At 45.1% G+C, this 25,211-nt stretch overlaps 1 protein-coding gene across 3 annotated transcripts in view; it reads left to right on the plus strand.

Annotated features, from left to right (window-relative positions):
* sh3bp2 (SH3-domain binding protein 2) overlaps positions 1–25,211 on the plus strand; it is a 47,957-nt gene that overhangs the window by 13,898 nt on the left and 8,848 nt on the right. Inside the window, exons 1-4 of one of the 3 annotated variants that reach the window (XM_004911265.4) lie at positions 10,876–11,351; positions 21,240–21,379; positions 23,117–23,219; positions 24,337–24,454. In XM_004911265.4, the coding sequence (XP_004911322.1) occupies positions 11,275–11,351; positions 21,240–21,379; positions 23,117–23,219; positions 24,337–24,454 (438 nt within the window). In that variant the 5' untranslated portion in view covers positions 10,876–11,274. Of the gene's footprint in view, positions 1–10,875; positions 11,352–21,239; positions 21,380–23,116; positions 23,220–24,336; positions 24,455–25,211 lie in introns of those variants that run through there. The other 2 variants (XM_004911264.4, XM_002940959.4) reach the window with 2 other exon arrangements.

Here is a 25,211-nt window from a genome sequence, read left to right on the forward strand (position 1 = left end):
CCTAACATGTATGGGACGGGGTGGATTTCTAGAGCCCCAGAATCCCTGGCTGCATTCATCAGGAGTTTCAAGGAAAAGAGGCTGACCAATAAGCAGCTGGAGGGCTAAACTAATGGACTTCATTTAGAAGGGGTATTTAAACCTGTCAGCTCTAGCAGAAAATTACTAAAAATGAGTAAACTGGCAGAAAAATGTAAGCTGCTTGGGTACAATAAAGCTTTTTATGGAGCTGCTGAGCCTGGGTGAGAATAAGCGAAGTGTAAATAAGGAGCAGGTTCTTCATGGATTGCATGGTGTTTATGTACTGTACTCTCTGTACAACCCCTTGTAATCAGTCTATGGATTTCTTTACAGAAGGGTACTTATCATAATTGTGGTCTTTCTATTATGTAGGACAGGGATCCCCAACCTTTTTAACCTGTGAGCCACACTCAAATGTAAAAAGAGTTGGGGAGCAACACAAGCATGAACAATGTTCATGAGGGTGCCAAATAAGAGCTGTGATTGGCTATTTGGTAGCCCCTATGTGGACTGGCAGCCTACAGGAGGTCCTGTTTGGCAGTACAACTGGTTTTAATGCAACCAAAACTTGCCTCCAAGTCAGGAATTCAAAAATAAGCACCTGCTTTGAGGCCACTGGGAGCAACATCCAAGGGGTTGGGGAGCAACATGTTACTCACGAGCCACTGGTTGGGGAGCACTGATGTAGGGTAACACAGGCTCAGCGTCTAAGGGCAGAGACATGTGGGTGATTTCTAGTGTTTTTCTACCCACTGGAATTGGCCTGAAGAACGTTGACTAAAAATAAATAAATGACCAGCAGAGGGGTAATTAGTAATGGACAAAACTTGCTTAGTTTCTATAACTGCAAGCAACAAAATCAGGCATTAAGTGCACTATACACATCACATCTGTCTTGGTCCTGTAACCCCTAGAAACAGCAGTTGCAGACCGCTGAACAGTGACCCATGACAATGTTAGGATGATCAGATCACTTGAAAATTCAGGGACATGTCTAATAAATGCATGTTGAGGGGACATGTCTAATTAATGCATGTTGAGGGGACATGTCTAATTAATGCATGTTGAGGGGCTGCACTGATTGCTGTTACATTGCTAGCTGGATTTTCTAGACGTGTCAGCCTGTGTAGGTTTTTTGTTTCCACTCTTTGGCCCTTTGACCCTAGAAACTAGAAGTAGGAAACCAGCAGACAATAAGCAGCACATTTGGCCTGGTCTGTTTCCTCATCTCATACAGAAGTAACACTGAGTTAGAGCGGGGGCTCACATCTTTCCCAGGAGAAGTGATGCTTAGCGTAATGGTTAATTTCTGCGGTTCTGTCCATATTTGGCCTGATAGTAGCAGGGCTGCACTTAGAGAAAGAGCCCTGGATTTTGCACAAAGAATAAGGACACAAATTTGAGGAAGAAAAAAAATGTATGTGTCCCTATAATTCTCTGCTCTGCTTGTCCTGACTTAAACAATGCAGTAAAAAATCAGCTTCCCGCCAGCCAGGACTCCAAAGGTCCCCATACACGGGCCGATACGGGCCCCCATAGACAGGCCCATACTGACAATCTGTGGGTTCAGGCAAATGCCAGAGGGGCTGCAGTAAGGTGCCATAGACACTCACTATTTATTGGGCTGGGGGGGCTGTTTGGGCCTCTGTGTACTTGAGATGCCAGGGTCTATTTTGATTCCCAGTCTGAACCTTCCGAGTAGGCCCCAATTATGATCCAGCCGTTGGCCCAAGGGATGATTTGGATCATCATGATTTGGCCCACCATGTTGGTGACCTAATTCAAGATATGCCTGTTTGGCGATCTCACCAAATGAGCTGATTCCACCATGCATGGGTAGTTTTACAACTGGCATTTGATAACTCTTAATAGGTAATGGGGCCCAACGTAGACCTCTTAGCCATTTGCTTGAAAATAAATTTCGTTAATGTGACATATAAGGAGTTTCATGGCATATAAAGAGTCCTTTTATGCAGGTCATGGAACTCCAACATGACTTCTGATACCCTTATACTTTATTGCATTTTGTCATTAACTACGCTAAATTCAGTGAGTTATTTTTTGTAAATGAAATCACTCAGCACTGTTTATAAGGTTACATTTTACATTACATTATTAATCAGGGGGTTGAGAACTGGTGACAGTAGGGCAAGCTGGGTAAGGGAATAGGTGGCATTGGTGTATGGGAAGGAGCACCATTGTGATCATTGAATTGCACCAGTGTGATAAAGAAATGGGATGCAGTGGTGTAAAAGAATGGGGGTGATGGGGTAAAGGAATGGGAAGTAGAGGTCCAACATAATGGGTAGCAATGGGGTAAAAAAAATAGCAGGGTAAGGAACCATTTGTATATTGGGGTAAAGGAATAAGTGGGAGTGAGATAAAGAAATCAGAGGCACTAGGATAAGGGCGTTGGCAGTGGGATAAAGGAAAGGGAATCAGAAAATTAATTGAAAGGGTGGCAGTAGACTAAGGAAGAGGGTAGCATAGGGTGAAGCAATGGGTGGCAGTGGTTTAATGGAATGGCTAACAATGAGCTAATGGGATGGGTGACAGTCGTGCTGGCTGATACATTATATAACTTTAAGAAGGGGCTGGATGGATTCTTAGCAAGTGAGGGAATACAGGGGTATGGGAGATAGCTCTCAGTACAAGTGAGGGAATACAGGGGTAGGGGGGGATAGCTCTCAGTACAAGTGAGGGAATACAGGGGTAGGGGAGATAGCTCTCAGTACAAGTGAGGGAATACAGGGGTATGGGGGATAGCTCTCAGTACAAGTGAGGGAATACAGGGGTAGGGGGGATAGCTCTCAGTACAAGTGAGGGAATACAGGGGTAGGGGAGATAGCTCTCAGTACAAGTGAGGGAATACAGGGGTAGGGGAGATAGCTCTCAGTACAAGTGAGGGAATACAGGGGTAGGGGGGATAGCTCTCAGTACAAGTGAGGGAATACAGGGGTAGGGGGGATAGCTCTCAGTACAAGTGAGGGAATACAGGGGTAGGGGAGATAGCTCTCAGTACAAGTGAGGGAATACAGGGGTAGGGGAGATAGCTCTCAGTACAAGTGAGGGAATACAGGGGTAGGGGAGATAGCTCTCAGTACAAGTGAGGGAATACAGGGGTAGGGGAGATAGCTCTCAGTACAAGTGAGGGAATACAGGGGTAGGGGAGATAGCTCTCAGTACAAGTGAGGGAATACAGGGGTAGGGGAGATAGCTCTCAGTACAAGTGAGGGAATACAGGGGTAGGGGAGATAGCTCTCAGTACAAGTGAGGGAATACAGGGGTAGGGGAGATAGCTCTTAGTACTAGTGAGGGAATACAGGGGTAGGGGAGATAGCTCTTAGTACTAGTGAGGGAATACAGGGGTAGGGAGATAGCTCTCAGTACAAGTGAGGGAATACAGGGTTATGGGAGATAGCTCTTAGTACAAGTTGCCCCAGGGACTGGTCCGATTGCCATCTTGGAGTCAGGAAGGAATTTTTTCCCCTCTGTGGCAAATTAGAGAGGCTTCAGATGGGGTTTTTTGCCTTCCTCTGGATCAACTCGTAGTTAGGCAGGTTATACAGTGGAGGAAATAATTATTTGACCCCTCACTGATTTTGTAAGTTTGTCCAATGACAAAGAAATGAAAAGTCTCAGAACAGTATCATTTCAATGGTAGGTTTATTTTAACAGTGGCAGATAGCACATCAAAAGGAAAATCGAAAAAATAACTTTAAATAAAAGATAGCAACTGATTTGCATTTCATTGAGTGAAATAAGTTTTTGAACCCTCTAACAAAAAAAGACTTAATACTTAGTGGAAAAACCCTTGTTTGCAAGCACAGAGGTCAAACGTTTCTTGTAATTGATGACCAAGTTTGCGCACATTTTAGGAGGAATGTTGGTCCACTCCTCTTTGCAGATCATCTCTAAATCCCTAAGATTTCGAGGCTGTCTCTGTGCAACTCTGAGCTTGAGCTCCCTCCATAGGTTTTCTATTGGATTAAGGTCCGGAGACTGACTAGGCCACTCCATGACCTTAATGTGCTTCTTCTTGAGCCACTCCTTTGTTGCCTTTGCTGTATGTTTTGGGTCATTGTCGTGCTGGAACACCCATCCACGACCCATTTTCAGTTTCCTGGCAGAGGGAAGGAGGTTGTCGTACAGGATTTCACGATACATGGCTCCGTCCATTTTCCCGTTAATGCGAATAAGTTGTCCTGTGCCCTTAGCAGAAAAACACCCCCAAAGCAAAATGTTTTCACCCCCATGCTTGACGGTGGGGACGGTGTTTTGGGGGTCATAGGCAGCATTTTTCTTCCTCCAAACACAGCGAGTTGAGTTAATGCCAAAGAGCTCTATTTTGGTCTTATCAGACCACAGCACCTTCTCCCAGTCACTCACAGAATCATTCAGGTGTTCATTGGCAAACTTCAGACGGGCCTGCACATGTGCCTTCTTGAGCAGGGGGACCTTGCGAGCCCTGCAGGATTTTAATCCATTGCGGTGTAATGTGTTTCCAATGGTTTTCTTGGTGACTGTGGTCCCTGCTAATTTGAGGTCATTAACTAACTCCTCCCGTGTAGTTCTAGGATGCTTTTTCACCTTTCTCAGAATCATTGACACCCCACGAGGTGAGTTCTTGCGTGGAGCCCCAGAGCGAGGTCGATTGATGGTCATTTTGTGCTCCTTCCATTTTCGAACAATCGCACCAACAGTTGTCACCTTCTCTCCCAGCTTCTTGCTAATGGTTTTGTAGCCCATTCCAGCCTTGTGCAGGTCTACAATTTTGTCTCTGACATCCTTGGACAGCTCTTTGGTCTTTCCCATGTTGGAGAGTTTGGAGTCTGCTTGATTGATTGATTCTGTGGACAGGTGTCTTTTATACAGGTGACTAGTTAAGACAGGTGTCCTTAATGAGGTTGACTAATTGAGTAGAAGTGTCTAACCACTCTGTGGGAGCCAGAACTCTTAATGGTTGGTAGGGGTTCAAAAACTTATTTCACTCAATGAAATGCAAATCAGTTGCTATCTTTTATTTAAAGTTATTTTTTCGATATTCCTTTTGATGTGCTATCTGCCACTGTTAAAATAAACCTACCATTGAAATGATACTGTTCTGAGACTTTTCATTTCTTTGTCATTGGACAAACTTACAAAATCAGTGAGGGGTCAAATAATTATTTCCTCCACTGTATATAGGCATTATGGTTGAACTTGATGGACGTATGTCTTTTTTCAACCCAACTTACTATGTTACTATGTTACTATGTTAAATGGGACAAGGCTAAGGGAATGGCTGGAAGTGGCGTAAAGTAATAGGTGGCATGGGTTAAAAGAATAGGCAGCAACACGTTGGGCTGTATAGCAACACAAGAGCTATTTTTGTATGTTGCACATGTGCGCAGCCCAGACTGGCTGCCAGTGATCCCTAGGACAGACAAAAAGATGGCAGTGTGACATTCGCTAGAATAGTACCCCAGGCCGGCTATTATAATCACTAGAGGGTGTCTAACAGATTGTTTTGCTCTACTATAAACCTATATGCAAAATGTTCAGCACACACCCTATTCATGGAACCAGCATTGAAATTATTGGCATACTGCCCCTTTAAGTGATGGCTGCCAGTGTCGTTGCAAATGAAGAGCAAATGAAACACTTGTGTGGAACTTTTGTTGGAATGTTTGTGTTTTGTTCTCAGGAGTCATTTTATGTCTGGTCAGTTTAAGCAACCGACGGCCTGGCAGCAGTCACTGTCTCTCCAGAAGCTGCTCTGCGTGAGGGGAAATGCGTGAGGGGAAATATGTGGTTTTCTTTAGTATTTTCACTAATCATTTCTAGCAGTCGGTTGCCCTCTGGCAACCTCTCCCCGTCACATCACCTACTGATAAACGCAGAAATTACCGAGACTTTTTGTCTGATAAAAGCGCAGCCACATCTACACCTGATATCTTCTCCTATCCCAGGCTTATTCCCGCCATAACGGCAATCTGAGGTAAGATGAAACCTCACACAGTGCACCACCTCCCAACATGGCAATTATATCTATGTGTGATATTGATCTGTTTGACAGTGTCATTGTAGGGCATGGGGGCCCATCTGAGCCAAATGTACCACACATGGAACCAATCTTCTCATCCAATTTCCTCTGATATGTCCCAGCAATATTTACTTTAGTGATTGTTCATTCTAACAAGGTTATGTAATAACAGGCACTAAGTTTGCCCAGGAGCAGTAGCCCTTAGCAACCAATGAGCAGGTAGAATTTACCGGACACCTGTTTAAAAGCAAACATCTTATTGGTTGCTATGGGTTACTGCTCCTGGGCAAATTTAGTGCCTTTTATTACATATAGGGGTTGTTGGTGTCTTTATTCTCTGGTGTTACGATCAGCAGGGTTGTCGATAAACGGTTGCTAATAAGAGAATTGGCCTGGGCTCTGCACTCCACAGAGTAGATAGTAGCATAGCAGGTATAGTAGGGCAACATGGTGACAGTAGGATAAGAGAATAACAGCAGGAAAAGATGGAGGCAGTTATCCTTGAAAAAGTTGCTGCTGAAGTGCAACTCCCTGTGGCTGCCATGGAGTACTGGGAGATGGGGTTCAGCAACAGGTTTCTCAATTCTACAAAATATGTATGTACCAAATGTGGGTGGAGATGGGAGCACAATAGTGACTGGACATGACAAAAAGCCATCTTTGCCTTCCAGAGGCTACTGTCCCCAGCACGGAAGGCATCATCTCTCCTTACTATGCCACAGCCACAGTCCCTTCCCAGAGGCTATTATCCCCCCACTGCTACTATAGGCACCATCTATCCCTACTATACCTGCTATCCCACAGCCCCAGTCCCTTCCCAGAGGCTATTATCCCCCCACTGCTACTATAGGCACCATCTCTCCCTACTATACCTGCTATCCCACAGCCCCAGTCCCTTCCCAGAGGCTATTATCCCCCCACTGCTACTATAGGCACCATCTCTCCCTACTATACCTGCTATCCCCCTGCCCCAGTCCCTTTCCAGAGGCTATTATCCCCCCACTGCTACTATAGGCACCATCTCTCCCTACTATACCTGCTATCCCACAGCCCCAGTCCCTTCCCAGAGGCTATTATCCCCCCACTGCTACTATAGGCACCATCTCTCCTTACTATGCCACAGCCACAGTCCCTTCCCAGAGGCTATTATCCCCCCACTGCTACTATAGGCATCATCTCTCCTTACTATGCCACAGCCACAGTCCCTTCCCAGAGGCTATTATCCCCCCACTGCTACTATAGGCACCATCTCTCCCTACCACTATATATTTAATAATATGAGATTATATTATACAGTATCTAGTAGAATTAAGTCTAAAACAACTGGACTTTTCTGAGTTTTTCTTGAAAACGTTTCACCACTCATCCGAGTGGCTTCTTCAGTTCAAATGACTGGTAGGGAATTCCCCGGTATTTAAACTCAGAAAAGTCCAGTTGTTTTAGACTTAATTCTACTAGATACTGTATATCATGACCTGGATGAATGAGAATCTTCATAGACATGAGATTATATTAACACCATGTGATATCTTTATATTCATCTATGGGATGATGCACTTCACACTCTGTTTGAATGGCCAACATTAGTTCTCAAAACAGAGCTTGGGACGACTGTGGCGGTTGTAAGGGGTGGATTGTGGTACATGTTACTATAGGAACAAAACCTACTAAACCGTGTGAACCTGGCATATTCACATGGTTGTGGTGACTCTCTTTTGAAATATTGTATTTTTCATCATGTTCATTAGAAAACAGGAACTGTCTTGCCTTTCCCTCATGGTATCTCCAGACTTCATGATGCACTTTGTCTGGACTTAGTCTTTTTTAGGTTGAAAAAATACATCCATCCATCACGTTTTTTATAAAACCTCTCTTCTATCCCCAGAAGTCATAGGCATTATGGTTGCTGTCTTGTATAAAAAAGGACATTGACTCAAGGGATGAGAACATAATTTTGCCCCTTTATAGGTCCCTGGTAAGGCCTCACCTTGAGTATGCAGTGCAGTTTTGGGCTCCAGTCCTTAAGAAGGATATTAATGAGCTGGAGAGAGTGCAGAGACGTGCAACTAAACTGGTTAAGGGGATGGAAGGGTTAAACTATGAGGTGAGACTGTCAGGGTTGGGGTTGTTTTCTCTGGAAAAGAGGCGCTTGCGAGGGGACATGATTACTCTGTACAAGTACATTAGAGGGGATTATAGGCAGTTGGGGGATGTTCTTTTTTCCCATAAAAACAATCAACGCACCAGAGGTCACCCCTTTAGATTAGAGGAAAGGAGCTTCCATTTGAAGCAGCGTAGGTGGTTTTTCACGGTGAGGGCAGTGAGGTTGGGGAATGCCCTTCCTAGAGATGGGGTAATGGCAGATTCTGTTAATGCCTTTAAGAGGGGCCTGGATGAGTTCTTGATCAATCAGAATATCCAAGGCTATTGTGATACTAATATCTACAGTTAGTACTAGTGGTTGTATTTATAGTTTATGTATGTGAGTGTATAGATTGGTAGGTGTGGGTTGGGTGCGCTGGGTTTACTTGGATGGGTTGAACTTGATGGACACTGGTCTTTTTTCAACCCTATGTAACTATGTAACTATGTAACGTTCAACCATAATGCCTATGACTTCTGGGGATAGAAGAGAGGTTTTATAAAAAAAAAAAAATTGTAAGGCAGCACCAACTGGAGGGTGGCAATCATGCCATAAAAGGATACAGAGCTACCATAGCAACCAATCATCAATTATCTTTGATCAGTCAGCTGCAAGATGAATATTAAAAGCAAATTTGTCCATTGTTAGGGACACTCTATGTAATATTAGCGAATCAGTTATAAGGGTATATAGGGTATTGTTTGTACAGAAAACTATTAGCTGTATTTCATTTGTATGTTTCATGCAGGATGCTGCCACTCTGCAGAGCTATTTAACTAAATAGGAAACTGAGCAGCAAACTGGCAAGTGAGGTTCAGTGTTGATAAATGTGAGCTTTGGTAGAAATAATATAAATGTGAGTTAAACACATGTTAGGGATATCCTTATTTGAGAAGGATATGGGGATTTTTGTGGATAACAAGCTGTGTAACTCTAGGCAGCATTCTTTTGTGGCTGCTAAAGCAAATAAAGTGCTGTCTTGTATAATAACTCAAGGGATGAAAACATAATTTTGCCCCTTTATAGGTCCCTGGTAAGGCCTCACCTTGAGTATGGGGGGCAGTTTTGGGCTCCAGTCCTTAAGAAGGATATTAATGAGCTGGAGAGAGTGCAGAGACTGCAACTAAACTGGTAAAGGGGATGGAAGGGTTAAACTATGAGGTTAGACTGTCACGGTCGGGGTTGTTTTATCTGAAGAAAAGGTGCTGGACATAATTGCCCTTTACAAGTACATTAGAGGGGATTATAGACAGATAGTGGGGGGTCTCTTTTCACATAGAAAAGAACAAAGAAGAGCCCTGACCTCACTGTAGACTTTTAGGGCTCTTGCACAAGGGGAGATTAGTGGCCCGTGACAAATCTCCCTGTTCGCGGGCGACTAATCTCCATGAAATGCCATCCCACCGGCGAAAATGTAAATCGCCGGTGGGATGGCATACGTGGCGCCTAGGAAGTTGCCTTGAGAGGAAACTTCCTAGATCAGTGCTGTATTATACGTATACTAGTAACCATTTGTCTTTTTATTTATTTATATTTTCCCTCCCAATGCAAAATATGCAAAGTGTATTATGTAATATCCCTACATAGCAAGCAAGATATATGGTTGTTTTCAGGCACAATGAGCTTATAGGCCTGGGAGGGGATGTGCCTGTCATTATCCACTTCTTGTGACCCCCATAGAAAAGAATAGGGATGCGACTCACAATGCGACCTTACCCCAAGTGGCAGTTTGTGGCCCTATTAGGAGGGGCACCTTATTAAACACCATTCTAATAGGAGGTGTGCCTTATTCAAAACTATTCTATTAGGAGGGGCACCTTATTAAACACCATTCTAATAGGAGGTGTGCCTTATTCAAAACTATTCTATTAGGAGGGGCACCTTATTAAACACCATTCTAATAGGAGGTGTGCCTTATTCAAAACTATTCTATTAGGAGGGGCACCTTATTAAACACCATTCTAATAGGAGGTGTGCCTTATTCAAAACTATTCTATTAGGAGGGGCACCTTATTAAACACCATTCTAATAGGAGGTGTGCCTTATTCAAAACTATTCTATTAGGAGGGGCCCCTTATGAAATGTTAGGCATTGCCCTTTTTTCAACACTATTCTAATAGGAGGTGCACCTTATGCTGCCCTCGTCTGATAGGAGGTGTTCCTTATTCAAAACTATTCTAATAGGTGTGTTGTATTCAACACCAATCTAACGGGTGTCCAAGTTGCAACCCCATTCCAATAGGAGGTGCCCCTTATGCTTCAACATTTTAATGCGTTGCACAGAGGTGTATGAAATGCAGCCGTGTTATTCCCCAAGTCTGCCTCACTCTAAAGTGTTTTATGTGGCCCCTGGTGACTGTGCCTGACCGTACAGTATCTTAGCCAGCCGTACAGACTTAGCCTGTTTTAGATTTCGGCCCCCTTATGTGATTGAGTTTGACACCCCTGCTCTAAAGCATACAAACAACATTTAGTATTACCCATTTACAAGTCCATTAGTATAGGATTAAAAAACTCTGAGGTCAGATTTTTCTACATTTCAGCAATGCCATGACATATTTGGCTGAAAGCATGGCCGCTGTTGCCCATGCCGTTAGCAGACATTAGAGGAGAGGCTAGACTGAGGCCAGTTCAGGTGAGCGTGCCTTCCCTCAGTTCCCTTTTTCATAAATGGGGAAGCGCTTTCTCTATAAAAGTAATGTGGTCCCCGCCCGGAAATCCCCCTGTGATTTCTTTATTTTTTTAAAAGGCAGCAATTGGCTCAGGGCTGGGTTCCCATAGTAAAGCCGTGGGCTTACGGCCAGGACGCTTGCATCTGATAAATGCACGTTGCAGACCCCAGGAAGGAGGAAGTTGCAGCCACAAGACAGGAAATAAGTCACCGGCCAGCTCCATCGCTTGTGTCCACCCTACAAGCAGCATTAGTTCAGCTTTTTCCCCTTGAAGCTCGCAGCAAGGCGTGGAGCAGAGCGGCACAGAAGTCACCGTTAACTTCTACTTCCCCTCCCCATTATCTGCACCGTTCTGAATACTCGTCCCCTCTGCTCAGCATGCGTCTGGCCTTCCGGACCATGTTTTTTACCTAATGGCTACAAATATAAAAAGATCACAGTCGCTGGCGGTTTCATTCGAGAGGAGGACCATGTGTAGGCAGGACATAAGGTAAGTGATTGCTCGGATGCAGCAATCTCAGTCTTACGTGGGTTATTATTATTTGTATCCATAGTACACAGAATACTGGGGATCTATCAACATGGGATAATGGCTCCCATTTATTAACAGTGGGCAAAAAACTGTGCAAATGTTGGTATAGGTTGGCACTTATTATTGCCCCAGGTGCAGGATGACACTGCCAGTGCATGGCACAACATTTTACATTAGTAGGAGTAAGTAAATCCTGCACTAATTACATACTCGTCAATAGGGGTGTCAATCTTGGCCATTCTCTTATATGCCCTCCATTGTCACCAATGAAATCATGTGTGGGTGCAGAAGCCAAAGAGAACCCTGAGCTAAACAGGTGAGTAAATGCAGGAGTAAGTGCCATCTCTATGGCTTCTATACAGATGCACATTTGCACCCATTTCTGCAGCTAGCACTTTGCCCACTGTTAGTAAATCAGGCACAAGAAGTAATAGTATCTGCATTAATGACCAGATTGTGTTTCCCAGTGAGTTGTACAACAGTTGCTTGTTTGGTTGGCACTGTAGCCTGGCATAGTGATGTATAGGGGTCTCACCTGCATGGCTGTCAATGTAAAACTATCTGGTGATTGGTTGCTAGAAAGGTTTGCTTCCTGCAGACTTGCTGCTGGCCACATGGAACTGTATTGGTGGCATACCTGTATGACTGTGTTGAAGGGGGAAAATAATTGGGTTTATTTTGTTGTCTATTTAGAAAGGGCAGCTGACTCCATTAGTGGGGCCTGAGGCAAAGTGGAGCCCCGTAATTTAGATCCCAGCCCAACAATTCTCTAGCTGTTAGTGAGATATAACCCTCAGCATCTCCTGGCAGCCTTTGGCTGATGATGGAGGCAGGGAGTTTAAACCAAGCAACCAATAGGGCAAAAGGGTTAGAAGGCAAGCGGTAATAAAGGTTTTAAATAGAGATGCACCAAACCCACTTTTTTGGGTTTGGCCGAACCTCCGAACCCACCCAGAAGAATTCGACCGAATCTCGAACCGAATCCGAATCCTTATTATCATATGCTGATTAGGATCGGAAGGGGTTAAAACCAGGATTCGGTGCATCCCTAGTTTTAAAGCAGTGGGTGCCTTTGTTTGGAATGTAATACCATTAATGTGCTAATTATATCATAGGTGGAACTGCTGGATTGGCATGATATTTTTTATCAGGACCCCCTTTCAGTTTGCCACTTTATTATTGCATTTATTTGTTATATTCCCTTCCTAGATATGTGGTGCGCACCTCTATACTCTGCATGTAACTGCTGATCGGCAGTACCCCACAGATGTAGGATCCATTTAAAGACAGGGCTAAGAGAAGGGTTACATTGACTATAAAAGCCAGGTCTGTGTTATAGAGACATCATCACTAAATAAGGCCTGTGATACAGTAAGTGCTAAGGGTATTATCTCAGGCCGAGGAAAGACAATGGCTGGGGGGCTGTAAGACTCATTTAACAAACAAACTAATAATTATTATTGTTTATAGTTTTCTGTTCAATCCCTCTCCTGCTTGTACATCATTCTAATGCCAGGTTGCTAAAACCAATGGCCATAGCAACTAGATAGCAGTCTTCTCTAGTTCTCCAAACTAGAGAAGTGCAGAAGGGGAAACAAAAGTTATAATGTCATTAAAATCTCATTGCCACTGACTGAGGGTTCTGGGAGTCACAGGTTTGATATCCCTTCATAGACCATAAAACCTTCCTTTTAATAATGTTACTGTTTGCTTTAATGCACATGAAAATGACTCATTCATTCTGTTTCTTGTGTGTTTATAAATAACAATACTTATTGCTCGCTACTGAGTCACACTTTCCAATAAAATTTAATCTGCGAGACTGATGTGGGAGGGATAGTCAGAGCCAACAGAGAGCAGAAAAGAAAGAGACAGACAGACACCATGATTTACAAAAAAACCTATTAATTATTGAATGTTTGTTTTTAATGTATGTTGAAAAGTTGCTTAGAATTTTTAGGCAAAATTCTATACAGGTATGGGACCTATTATTCAGAATGCTTGGGACCTGGGGTTTTCCAGATAAGGAGTCTTTCTATAATTCGGATTATTACAGAGAAAATGGAATCATTTAAATATTAAATAAACCCAATAGGGCAGTTCTGCCCCCAATAAGGGGTAATTATATCTTAGTTGGGATCAAGTACAGGTACTGTTTTATTATTACAGAGAAAAGGGAATCATTTAACCATTAAATAAACCCAATAGGGCTGTTCTGCCCCCAATAAGGGGTAATTATATCTTAGTTGGGATCAAGTACAGGTACTGTTTTATTATTACAGAGAAAAGGGAATCATTTAACCATGAAATAAACCCAATAGGACTGTTCTGCCCCCAATAAGGGGTAATTATATCTTAGTTGGGATCAAGTACAGGTACTGTTTTATTATTACAGAGAAAAGGGAATCATTTATTTAATGGGTTTCTGGATAAGGGGTCCAATACCTGTATTTGGGAACCATTATATATATTTGGGGTCCCTTGCTGCTGTCCTTGCCCTGTGTAAGTTGTAATTTTATATCTAAATATGGTACCCTATGGCAGTGGCACACAGTACTATTATTAGTGTTTTGATCCCAAAGCTCCATAGGAAGGGGCAATATTCTTAAAAGGGCCCCCTTTTAGTTGGGTGGCTATATGGGTGCACCTACTTATCAGGAGATCTGGCAGACAACAGAATATCCGTGCTTGTTCAGCAAAATGTGGTGATTTCCCACAATCTCCCTGTATCAGAAAAGAGACTGGGTGGCACAGGGGATAAATGAGGGAAGGCCTGGGTGCCTGTAATGACTTCCTTCTTTACTCCTTGTGCCCTTGGGAGAGTGGCTTTATCTGCCTGTGCTTCGAACTTCAAACCTTCAACCAGGCTTTTGTCTTTATTGCCTAGTGCCTAGCCAGAAAGCAAACACCTAATTGGTTGCTTGAGGTTACTAGGTTGGAACAAAAGCTTATCCATGTGAATAAATTGTGCATTAAATTCTATACTTTGGCCATCCATGGCCTCTATATGCCATTACAAGTACATTAGAAAGTTGGTAGTGGGCTAAGGTACCCTACTCTACCCAATAATTGTTAGGGCAAATGGTCTATTCTGCACCAGTCAGGGTATAACATCTGTTTGGTTAATGCTTTGCCCCACTCTAGGGTATATATTTAGCTATATTGTAGTTCCTTGGCTAATAAGCTCCTTTAGTAGCCAGGGAACCCTGAACAGTGCATTTTGTGGCTTACAAAGTATATTTTACCCAAGCAGGCAATATGGCAGCTCCCACTCAAGTATATACATTTAGATATGCAGAGAATTAATGTTCAGTACAGAAACAGTTACCAGAAATGTAGCGTGTTGGTACAGCTGTTTTTCTTTGAGTTTACTGATAAGAAAGTAGATTATAGGGAAGGAGAGGAATGGTCCAGCCCAAATGGCATTGGCTGACCTTCACTTTATCTTGCTGACTTTGTAGCACAGATTTCAGTAGCCAGCAGGCAGACTGAGAGTTGTTTTTATCTAATTTAAGAAGCCCTCCCCTACATTTCCTATGGTAGGTGCAGCGGCTGTGCATTAGTGCCCACTCTGCATTGCTGCCCACTCTGCATTGCTGCCCACTCTGCATTGCTGCCCACTCTGCATTGCTGCCCACTCTGCATTAGTGCCCACTCTGCATTAGTGCCCACTCTGCATTAGTGCCCACTCTGCATTAGTGCCCACTCTGCATTACTGCCCACTCTGCATTTCCTAAACTCGTGTTTATCTCCCAGTTCCCCCTCAATTCTGTATCCTGCCCACGCACTAGCACGCTTATTTATATATCTGCCTCAGATGAGTGGGAGGATTTGAGAAACATCAGCTATTTATAGGATAAGAGAAGGTGCGTGGGTGACTTGTGGGTGCTGAAAATTCCCCCTTGGCTGAAAAAGGATGTGCTGCCTTTTATGAGTGATTTTTCTGAAACGGGGGGGAATTGTGCAGGGCTAATATATAATATAAACTAAGGGACCTCTATTGCAGTCGCTATGTAGTATTACTGTTACCAGTTGTACCACTTCTTCGCGGTTTCACCCCAAATCTGCCGCACAGGATCAAGTGGGAATAATTTCCCTTGCGAGGAAACTTTGAGCGACTTTGGAAAACATAGTGCCGAATGAAACAATTCACTTTATCACTAGTGGGAAAGCATTCAGTGGAGATTAGTTGCCCACGGCAGCACAGATTTAACCACGGGGGCGACAAATCTCCCCATGTCCATCAACTATCATCATCAAAGGTGATCCCCATTCAATGGGAACAGGGGGGCGGGGGGGATTTCTAGCATTTTATAATTCTCCCATGGAGCTACAAAACACTTAAGCATGAATTTTGCCTCCCTTAATGCACTTGTGCTGATCCAATAGTAAATAACGTTGAATGCTGTCCGGTTTTGACCTGGACAGCCCGGTTTTTGGAAGGGCTGTCCGGGTCAAAACCTCCTGCCCCCGAGGTGGCAACCTTAATAGTAAATGGGCTATTAATAAATATATATATATATATATATATATATATATATAAAGCCACAGCACAGTTTATGGCACTAGATTTGGCTTACACTCATATAATTCAGCAACCAGAAGGCACTTATTCGGTGGGTCAAAAATGTGCCGGGAAGAGAATATCTGTACACATGGCATACAAGGCTAACTTGCTTCTAATCCAAGTTGACTATTGTGTATGTGCTGGGACCTTAGATCGCAAGCTCCACTGGGGCAGGGACTGATGTGAATGATGTATAATCTCTGTAACAGTGTAGAATGGTGCTATATAGATATAGCATAATAAAAGTAAAAGGGATCAGGGGTGGCCTTTGGAAATAGATATTACTGCTTGCAGAAATATGGGAAACAGAGTTACTCTGTATTCTGTCAATTGCCCTTCTGCTAAGAGACAGCAGCTTCTGGGATCTCAATAAAAAGCCATGATCACATATAGGATGCTTCTGACCTCCTGTTGGAAGGCTGTTATACAATGCACAAGCACTTTGCTCTCCTAGATAATATGATGTAGTTATATATGTATAGGAAGTACATTATTGCCCTGACCCTAATAACCCTAAGAACTAACCCTTATCCTGGCAGTGATCCACAACCAGTGGCTTTTTAGCAACATGTTGCACACCAACCTTTTGGATGTTGCTCCCAGTGACCCCAATGCTAATTTTTGAATTTCTCGTTTAGAGGCAAATTTTGGTTGCATAAAAATAAGGTGTACTGCCAAACAGACCCTCTTGTAGCCTGCCGGTTTCATAGGATCTACCAAATAGCCAATCACAGCTCTTATTTGGCATCCCTGGAACTATTTTGGCTCACGGGTATAAAAGGTTGGGGACCCCTGCTCTAGGGAATAGTGGCAACCATGCCCTTAACTGTGATTGAAGGTACATGAATTAACCCTGTGAGGCTCAGAGAGAACCCATTAGCCCATAGGGATATCTGCTTTAGTTAGATAATGCCCCTGTTGTTGAATTACAGTTCCTAGCAAATTGGGGCCCTATCCTGGTTAAACTGCTGATGCCCAAAATCGAGGGTATAGCAAAGAGAGGATGACTATACATTCTCTGCTTATTCACACAGACTGTGGAACAGGCCCATGTCCTGTGCTGAAGTGTCTCGCTTCCCCCAGTCACACACACACAAACACATATATATATATATACAAGACAGAGTTGTGGGAGGCCACACTTCACTTGTCAAACAAAAACCCAACTGACCTATTTCTTTGATCAAAAATAAACATTGCTTAGTTAGCTTTTAAAGGGTCCCCTTCAGCAGTCGGCTTGAGTTAGGGGAGTTTAGACTGGAGGGGCCCATGAGTACCAGGGCCCACAGGGTTTTTCCCAGTACCCTTGTGGGCCAGTCCAACTCTCCTTTCTCACTTTTCCCTGCCTATTGGTACCATTGCAACATTGTATTCAGCTCTAGTAATGAGCGACATTATTCGTCAGGTTTCACCTCAAAAAAGTTGCGCACTATGAAATAAGTCACCAAAAAAAAACAAACATATATGGACTTTAATGCATTTCACAACTTTTTGCTGTTTTGCAAATTTTCAGGCAAAGCAAATTAGAAGATTTGCTCCAATTCCCACAATGCCTTGCATGCTCAGACTGGCTGTGGGATAACAGGTATAGTAGGGAGAGATGGTGCCTATAGTAGCAGTGGGGGGATAATAGCCTCTGGGAAGGGACTGGGGCTGTGGGATAGCAGGTATAGTAGGGAGAGATGGTGCCTATAGTAGCAGTGGGGGATAATAGCCTCTGGGAAGGGACTGGGGCTGTGGGATAGCAGGTATAGTAGGGAGAGATGGTGCCTATAGTAGCAGTGGGGGGATAATAGCCTCTGGGAAGGGACTGGGGCTGTGGGATAGCAGGTATAGTAGGGAGAGATGGTGCCTATAGTAGCAGTGGGGGATAATAGCCTCTGGGAAGGGACTGGGGCTGTGGGATAGCAGGTATAGTAGGGAGAGATGGTGCCTATAGTAGCAGTGGGGGGATAATAGCCTCTGGGAAGGGACTGGGGCTGTGGGATAGCAGGTATAGTAGGGAGAGATGGTGCCTATAATAGCAGTGGGGGGATAATAGCCTCTGGGAAGGGACTGTGGCTGTGGGATAGCAGGTATAGTAGGGAGAGATGGTGCCTATAGTAGCAGTGGGATAATAGCCTCTGGGAAGGGACTGTGGCTGTGGGATAGCAGGTATAGTAGGGAGAGATGGTGCCTATAATAGCAGTGGGGGGATAATAGCCTCTGGGAAGGGACTGTGGCTGTGGGATAGCAGGTATAGTAGGGAGAGATGGTGCCTATAGTAGCAGTGAGGGATAATAGACTCTGGGAAGGGACTGGGGCTGTGGGATAGCAGGTATAGTAGGGAGAGATGGTGCCTATAGTAGCAGTGGGGGGATAATAGCCTCTGGGAAGGGACTGGGGCTGTGGGATAGCAGGTATAGTAGGGAGAGATGGTGCCTATAATAGCAGTGGGGGGATAATAGCCTCTGGGAAGGGACTGTGGCTGTGGGATAGCAGGTATAGTAGGGAGAGATGGTGCCTATAGTAGCAGTGGGATAATAGCCTCTGGGAAGGGACTGTGGCTGTGGGATAGCAGGTATAGTAGGGAGAGATGGTGCCTATAATAGCAGTGGGGGGATAATAGCCTCTGGGAAGGGACTGTGGCTGTGGGATAGCAGGTATAGTAGGGAGAGATGGTGCCTATAGTAGCAGTGAGGGATAATAGACTCTGGGAAGGGACTGGGGCTGTGGGATAGCAGGTATAATAGGGAGAGATGGTGCCTATAGTAGCAGTGGGGGATAATAGACTCTGGGAAGGGACTGGGGCTGTGGGATAGCAGGTATAATAGGGAGAGATGGTGCCTATAGTAGCAGTGGGATAATAGCCTCTGGGAAGGGACTGGGGCTGTGGGATAGCAGGTATAATAGGGAGAGATGGTGCCTATAGTAGCAGTGGGGGGATAATAGCCTCTGGGAAGGGACTGTGGCTGTGGGATAGCAGGTATAGTAGGGAGAGATGGTGCCTATAATAGCAGTGGGGGGATAATAGCCTCTGGGAAGGGACTGGGGCTGTGGGATAGCAGGTATAGTAGGGAGAGATGGTGCCTATAGTAGCAGTGGGGGGATAATAGCCTCTGGGAAGGGACTGTGGCTGTGGGATAGCAGGTATAGTAGGGAGAGATGGTGCCTATAGTAGCAGTGGGGGGATAATAGCCTCTGGGAAGGGACTGTGGCTGTGGGATAGCAGGTATAGTAGGGAGAGATGGTGTCTATAGTAGCAGTGGGGGGATAATAGCCTCTGGGAAGGGACTGGGGCTGTGGGATAGCAGGTATAGTAGGGAGAGATGGTGCCTATAGTAGCAGTGGGGGGATAATAGCCTCTGGGAAGGGACTGGGGCTGTGGGATAGCAGGTATAGTAGGGAGAGATGGTGCCTATAGTAGCAGTGGGGGGATAATAGCCACTGGGAAGGGACTGGGGCTGTGGGATAGCAGGTATAGTAGGGAGAGATGGTGCCTATAGTAGCAGTGGGGGGATAATAGCCTCTGGGAAGGGACTGGGGCTGTGGGATAGCAGGTATAGTAGGGAGAGATGGTGCCTATAGTAGCAGTGGGATAATAGCCTCTGGGAAGGGACTGGGGCTGTGGGATAGCAGGTATAGTAGGGAGAGATGGTGCCTATAGTAGCAGTGGGATAATAGCCTCTGGGAAGGGACTGGGGCTGTGGGATAGCAGGTATAATAGGGAGAGATGGTGCCTATAATAGCAGTGGGGGGATAATAGCCTCTGGGAAGGGACTGGGGCTGTGGGATAGCAGGTATAGTAGGGAGAGATGGTGCCTATAGTAGCAGTGGGGGGATAATAGCCTCTGGGAAGGGACTGTGGCTGTGGGATAGCAGGTATAGTAGGGAGAGATGGTGCCTATAGTAGCAGTGGGGGGGATAATAGCCTCTGGGAAGGGACTGTGGCTGTGGGATAGCAGGTATAGTAGGGAGAGATGGTGTCTATAGTAGCAGTGGGGGGATAATAGCCTCTGGGAAGGGACTGGGGCTGTGGGATAGCAGGTATAGTAGGGAGAGATGGTGCCTATAGTAGCAGTGGGGGGATAATAGCCTCTGGGAAGGGACTGGGGCTGTGGGATAGCAGGTATAGTAGGGAGAGATGGTGCCTATAGTAGCAGTGGGGGGATAATAGCCACTGGGAAGGGACTGGGGCTGTGGGATAGCAGGTATAGTAGGGAGAGATGGTGCCAATAGTAGCAGTGGGGGGATAATAGCCTCTGGGAAGGGACTGGGGCTGTGGAATAGCAGGTATAGTGGGGAGAGATGGTGTCTATAGTAGCAGTGGGGGGATAATAGCCTCTGGGAAGGGACTGGGGCTGTGGGATAGCAGGTATAGTAGGGAGAGATGGTGCCTATAGTAGCAGTGGGGGGATAATAGCCTCTGGGAAGGGACTGGGGCTGTGGGAATAGCAGGTATAGTGGGGAGAGATGGTGTCTATAGTAGCAGTGGGGGGATAATAGCCTCTGGGAAGGGACTGGGGCTGTGGGATAGCAGGTATAGTAGGGAGACATGGTGCCTATAGTAGCAATAAATAAAACATAGCTTGGTTAAGTATCGTTAGATCTGCAGATGGAAATAAGGCTGAAAGGAATGGCTCTGAGAGGGTTGTGTAGGGTTCCCAGGAATGCACTAATAGCAATAATCGCCTCTAATGATAGCACAGATAACAGGGCATATGTTGATGGGATTCTCTGGATACACAGTGGAATCTTCCCATTGCGCTGGCGACACAAAGCTGCCCGTTCAGAAGTCGGAAGATAATTCGGCTTTGTTTCGTTTTGCCGTTACAAGTTCAATCAGGGTTCATGAGTCAAAGTTAATAAGAGGGCAGGGATGCGCAACTATTATCTTAATGATTAATTAATGATTAATGGAGGAATCCTCTTCTTGGGGGTAATTAAACTTATTAACTTGCAATGTGCCATTTGCACTAATACACACTGCCCCCTGCACCCCTGGTAGGGGACTTTGATATCTCTGGGGTAATATAACTGTGTAAGCAAATCTGTCCAGGCTACTTCTGTTGTTGGAGAACTACAAGTCCCAGAATTCCTACTGTGAGGTTACGCAGCACCTGTAGGGTCACTTGATATTTGTAGTCATTGTTTCTGATGTAGTTGGCAAGAACCATTGGTTCTTTAATAATAATCATAATCAATTGTGTTATACAAACAGGGTGCCTTATTGCCTTCTGACTCCGACAAGGTGCTTCACTTATGTTCCTGATCTTCAGTGCTGTTTAAATGTGTTTCAGAATCATGGCGTCAGGAGAGCCCAGCTGGCCAACTCCAATGAAAGCCATCGGGGCCCAGAACCTACTGACAATGCCCGGAGGAGTCACGATCTCGGGATACCTGCACAAAAAGGGAGGCAAGCAGTTCCAGCTTCTGAAATGTGAGTAACGCCGACACTGAACCCCAGAATCTAGGAAAAAGTAACGCTTCTTTTTGTTTTTGCCCCAACACTGAAACATTTTTTCCTTTTTCTGTGGCACTGGGGATTTCCAGACATTAGCTGGTTGGTCATTGTGGTCACATGACATAAATCCCATCAGCTTTAGTTATATAATTACTGCACACATTTCCTGATGGCCAAGGGGTTTTCCCTTCCAGTGTTTATAAAGCAGTTTTTATGCATTTTTGAGTTGACATAGGCACATTTTTAAGTTGACATAGGCACGAGCCAAATTCCTCAGCATGTATTAACCTGTTCTGTCCTTGGTGTTTGCCTAAATATATCACTAATTAACCTATCACTGCCCTAACTACTGAGTCAGCAAAGCATTCCTGAAACGCTCAGTACTGCTTTAGTCTCCCGTCATTCAGCAACTGATTGTGCCAGTGATCAAAGTGGTCAATTAGCAGTTTATTGTGACAGTGATTAAAGTGCTGGCACTCACCCCAGATTGCTTCTATTTCAGTGGAATGGGATTACTGGAGTGGACCCAGCTGGTATAGGTGGCTCATTAGGGCGCTAACTAGCAGGCAGGCCCGGACTAGTAATCTGTGGATTCTGGCAAATACCAGAGGGGCTGCTGTAAGATGCCATAGACACTCACTATTTATGCGGCTGATGGGGGGACTGTTTGGGCCTCTGGGTACATAAAATGCCAGGGCCTATTTTGTCCAGGCCTGCTAGCAGGTTCAATATATGTTTATGACAGATGTCTTATCTCCAGAGTTTAGGGGGCCCAGTAATTTTTAGTTATGCCACTGATTAGACCATCTTTATTGTCACCATAAGAAGTTACCATGCTCCTAATAAGATATTATATCATTGGTTTTTAAGTTAACATCTTTCTACTCTTAGGGCAGGGATGGATTAAAGTCACCCATAAATTGTAGGATCTGCTCGTAAGGCGAGGCCACCAACATGCAGGGCCAAATCAGGCTGATGCTATTGTTGGTGCAGGGGCCAGGGATTGGATCATACAGCAGGGCCTAAAGAGACCCTTGATAATGAAACTTATTTTGGAAACCAGCAACAGAATATGATGGTACAGGGACGGTAAAGTGAGCTGCCACAGAGACGGAACGATTACATTGCCCTAGGGCCTATGTGGTCTAGAACATTTCCCCTTACTATTGCCGGCCACTGATTGCCGCTCCTCACTTCTTATCATCGCGTGCTGTGCTTTTCAGTAAGTCACCTGACTTAAGACACCAGAGCACTGTGAGGAAAGTCATGATCTTTGCATGCACATGTAAGAAAGGTGCCCGAGGAAATTGTGGTGACACAGGGAAACCACAGACTGAGAAGGCGCAGATAAACTTCATACACAGATACTTGGGGCCTGCTGCCTCGATGTGTGTCTGGGCTGCACCGTGAGTAAAAAAACCGCCCCAGGGAGCTTAGTTGCTGCTGTTTCTGCTATATAAAATGGTATAGTTACAGTGGATGGTTATTGACTGACATTCAGGTATAGGATCTGTTATTCAGAATACTTTCCAGAGAAGGGGTCTCTTCAGCACATTATTATTCAGTGACACTGTTACTTTTTCTCAACCGTACCTGTCTTATGGAGACAGTCATTATGTCTGTGCAATATTGATTTTCTAACATGCAGCTAAGTGCTACAAGGAATCCATGGTATTTAACAACCACTTTTGGCTTCTTTTTGTTCTTCTCCAGGGCCCTTGAGATTTGTGATCATCCACAAGGGATGTGTTTACTACTTCAAAACCAGCACCTCTGCCACGTCGCAAGGAGCCTTCTCACTTAATGGCTACAACAGGTTGGTAACTAGGGGGGGCATTTACTACACACTACACTACAGTTCTGTGTTTGTGATGCCAAAACCAGATTTTGTTCTAAAACCTGTCAAGATCATGTAGAAGTCAATGGCAGACATCCCTTTTTACAACTGGAAGATCTTTCTTTGCTTTGTGGTTTTAGAGGTCTTTAGGTTTTTTTTTTATGCTGACTTTCCTGCGACAATATGAAAAAGTTGTGTTTTTTGTGCAACAAACTGGAAAAGTCACGGTTTTTTTTGCATCTTTTTTTCCTTTGTCCTTTTTCCATTCAGATCTATTGGATAACTGCCATTCCTGGAAATGTGTTTATTTGTGGTTTCAAAAAACTAAAAAACCATGAAAATGTGAATAAATGGGCCTCTAAGTCTGTCCAGCATTGTCACAATGATGCCAAAACACAAGCCTAACATTCTAAATAAGTGGTAAAGGATTGCAGGGTCGGACTGGGGCGCTGGGACACCGGGAAAAAACTCGATGGGCCCGGTCTCTGGTGAGCCCAGACCTAGTCCCTGTTGCCCCTTCCCCTGGCCGCCGATGTCCTCATCTGACTTGTTTCACTTACGTGCGCTCAGTGGAGGACATCAGGCGGGTGGCGGGGGCCCCTGCAGGGGGTGCAGTGGGGGCCTCTGCAGGGGGTTAGGGGGTGCAGTGGGGGCCCCTGCAGGGGGTTAGGGGGTGCAGCGGGGGCCCCTGCAGGGGGATAGGGGGTGCAGCGAGGGCCCCTGCAGAGGGTTAGGGGGTGCAGCAGGGACCCCTCCAGGGGGTTAGGGGGTGCAGCAGGGACCCCTCCAGGGGGTTAGGGGGTGCGACAGGGGGCCCCCACAGGTGATGCAGCCAGCGGGGGCACCTTGGGCGGCAGCCCTGGTGGGCCCTGAACCCCCCAGTCCGACCCTGAAGATATGGTCGGTAATGGTAAATGCAAATCAGTGGTAAATGCCTATCACACTGGGCGCCCAAGGCACATCCCCCACCCTGAATTGCCCCCCGCTACAGCGAGGTGAGGAGTGGGACGCAGGGGGGCTGAGGAGTGACAGGGAAGCTAGGGATAGGCAGGAAGCCAACCCTTATCCATTAACACGGGACACTGTTTCCCTGCAGGGTCATGAGGGCGGCAGAAGAGACTTCATCAAGTAATGTCTTCCCTTTCAAAATGGTGCACATCAGCAAGAAGCAGCGCACTTGGTACTTCTCTGCAGCCTCTGAAGAGGAGAGAAAGGTACAGTATGGGGCTTGGGTTTTCTGTGCGGCACTGGCACATCTCATAGAAATGATATACATGAAGCTAATCCTTAAAGAGGGAACTACCCCCCCCCCCCAGATAAAAATTCATGTAAATGTACTTAATAGAAAAAGGAAGAAGAATAATTCAACCACCCCACAAAATAAAAAATATGAGGACCAGTAGCAGCGTTGCACTGACCTTATCCATTTGCACCATTGTGAAAATGTCACATTTAGCCAAGTGTCAGTTTCATTATGACTCTATCCCAGCCTGAAAGGCAGAAGTCAGTAAAGCAATGAGAAATAAAATGTGAACCACTGAGCCTGTAGCGCTTTTAGTTGTATCTCACAACCCTTGGCAGCGTTTGTGTGGTAGGATCCAGGGAGTTGTAGCTTAACAACTTCACACAAGGCCCAGGCTATCCATTCAAGTGCTTTTATCATTTTGCTGTTTGGAATTTATTTTATTTCCTGTTATTTATATAGTGCAGACATATTTCTGCAGCACTTTACAGAGATTATTCATTATTCACATCTGTCCCTGCCCCAGAGGAGCTTACAATCTTATTCACACATGCAATGGGCAATTTAGTCCGGAGCCAATTAACCTGCCTGTATGTTTTTGGAGTGTGGAAGGAAAACCACACAATGCCGCTCACTGAGACACCAAGCTGCGTTTAAACTTACCTAGTAGACTAAAGATGGCCCTACATGGGAAGATTCGCTCGTTTGGAGAGGTCGCCAAGTGAGCG

The sequence above is a fragment of the Xenopus tropicalis genome, chromosome 1 (genome assembly GCF_000004195.4).
Source record: "Xenopus tropicalis strain Nigerian chromosome 1, UCB_Xtro_10.0, whole genome shotgun sequence".
Classification (NCBI taxonomy): domain Eukaryota; kingdom Metazoa; phylum Chordata; class Amphibia; order Anura; family Pipidae; genus Xenopus; species Xenopus tropicalis.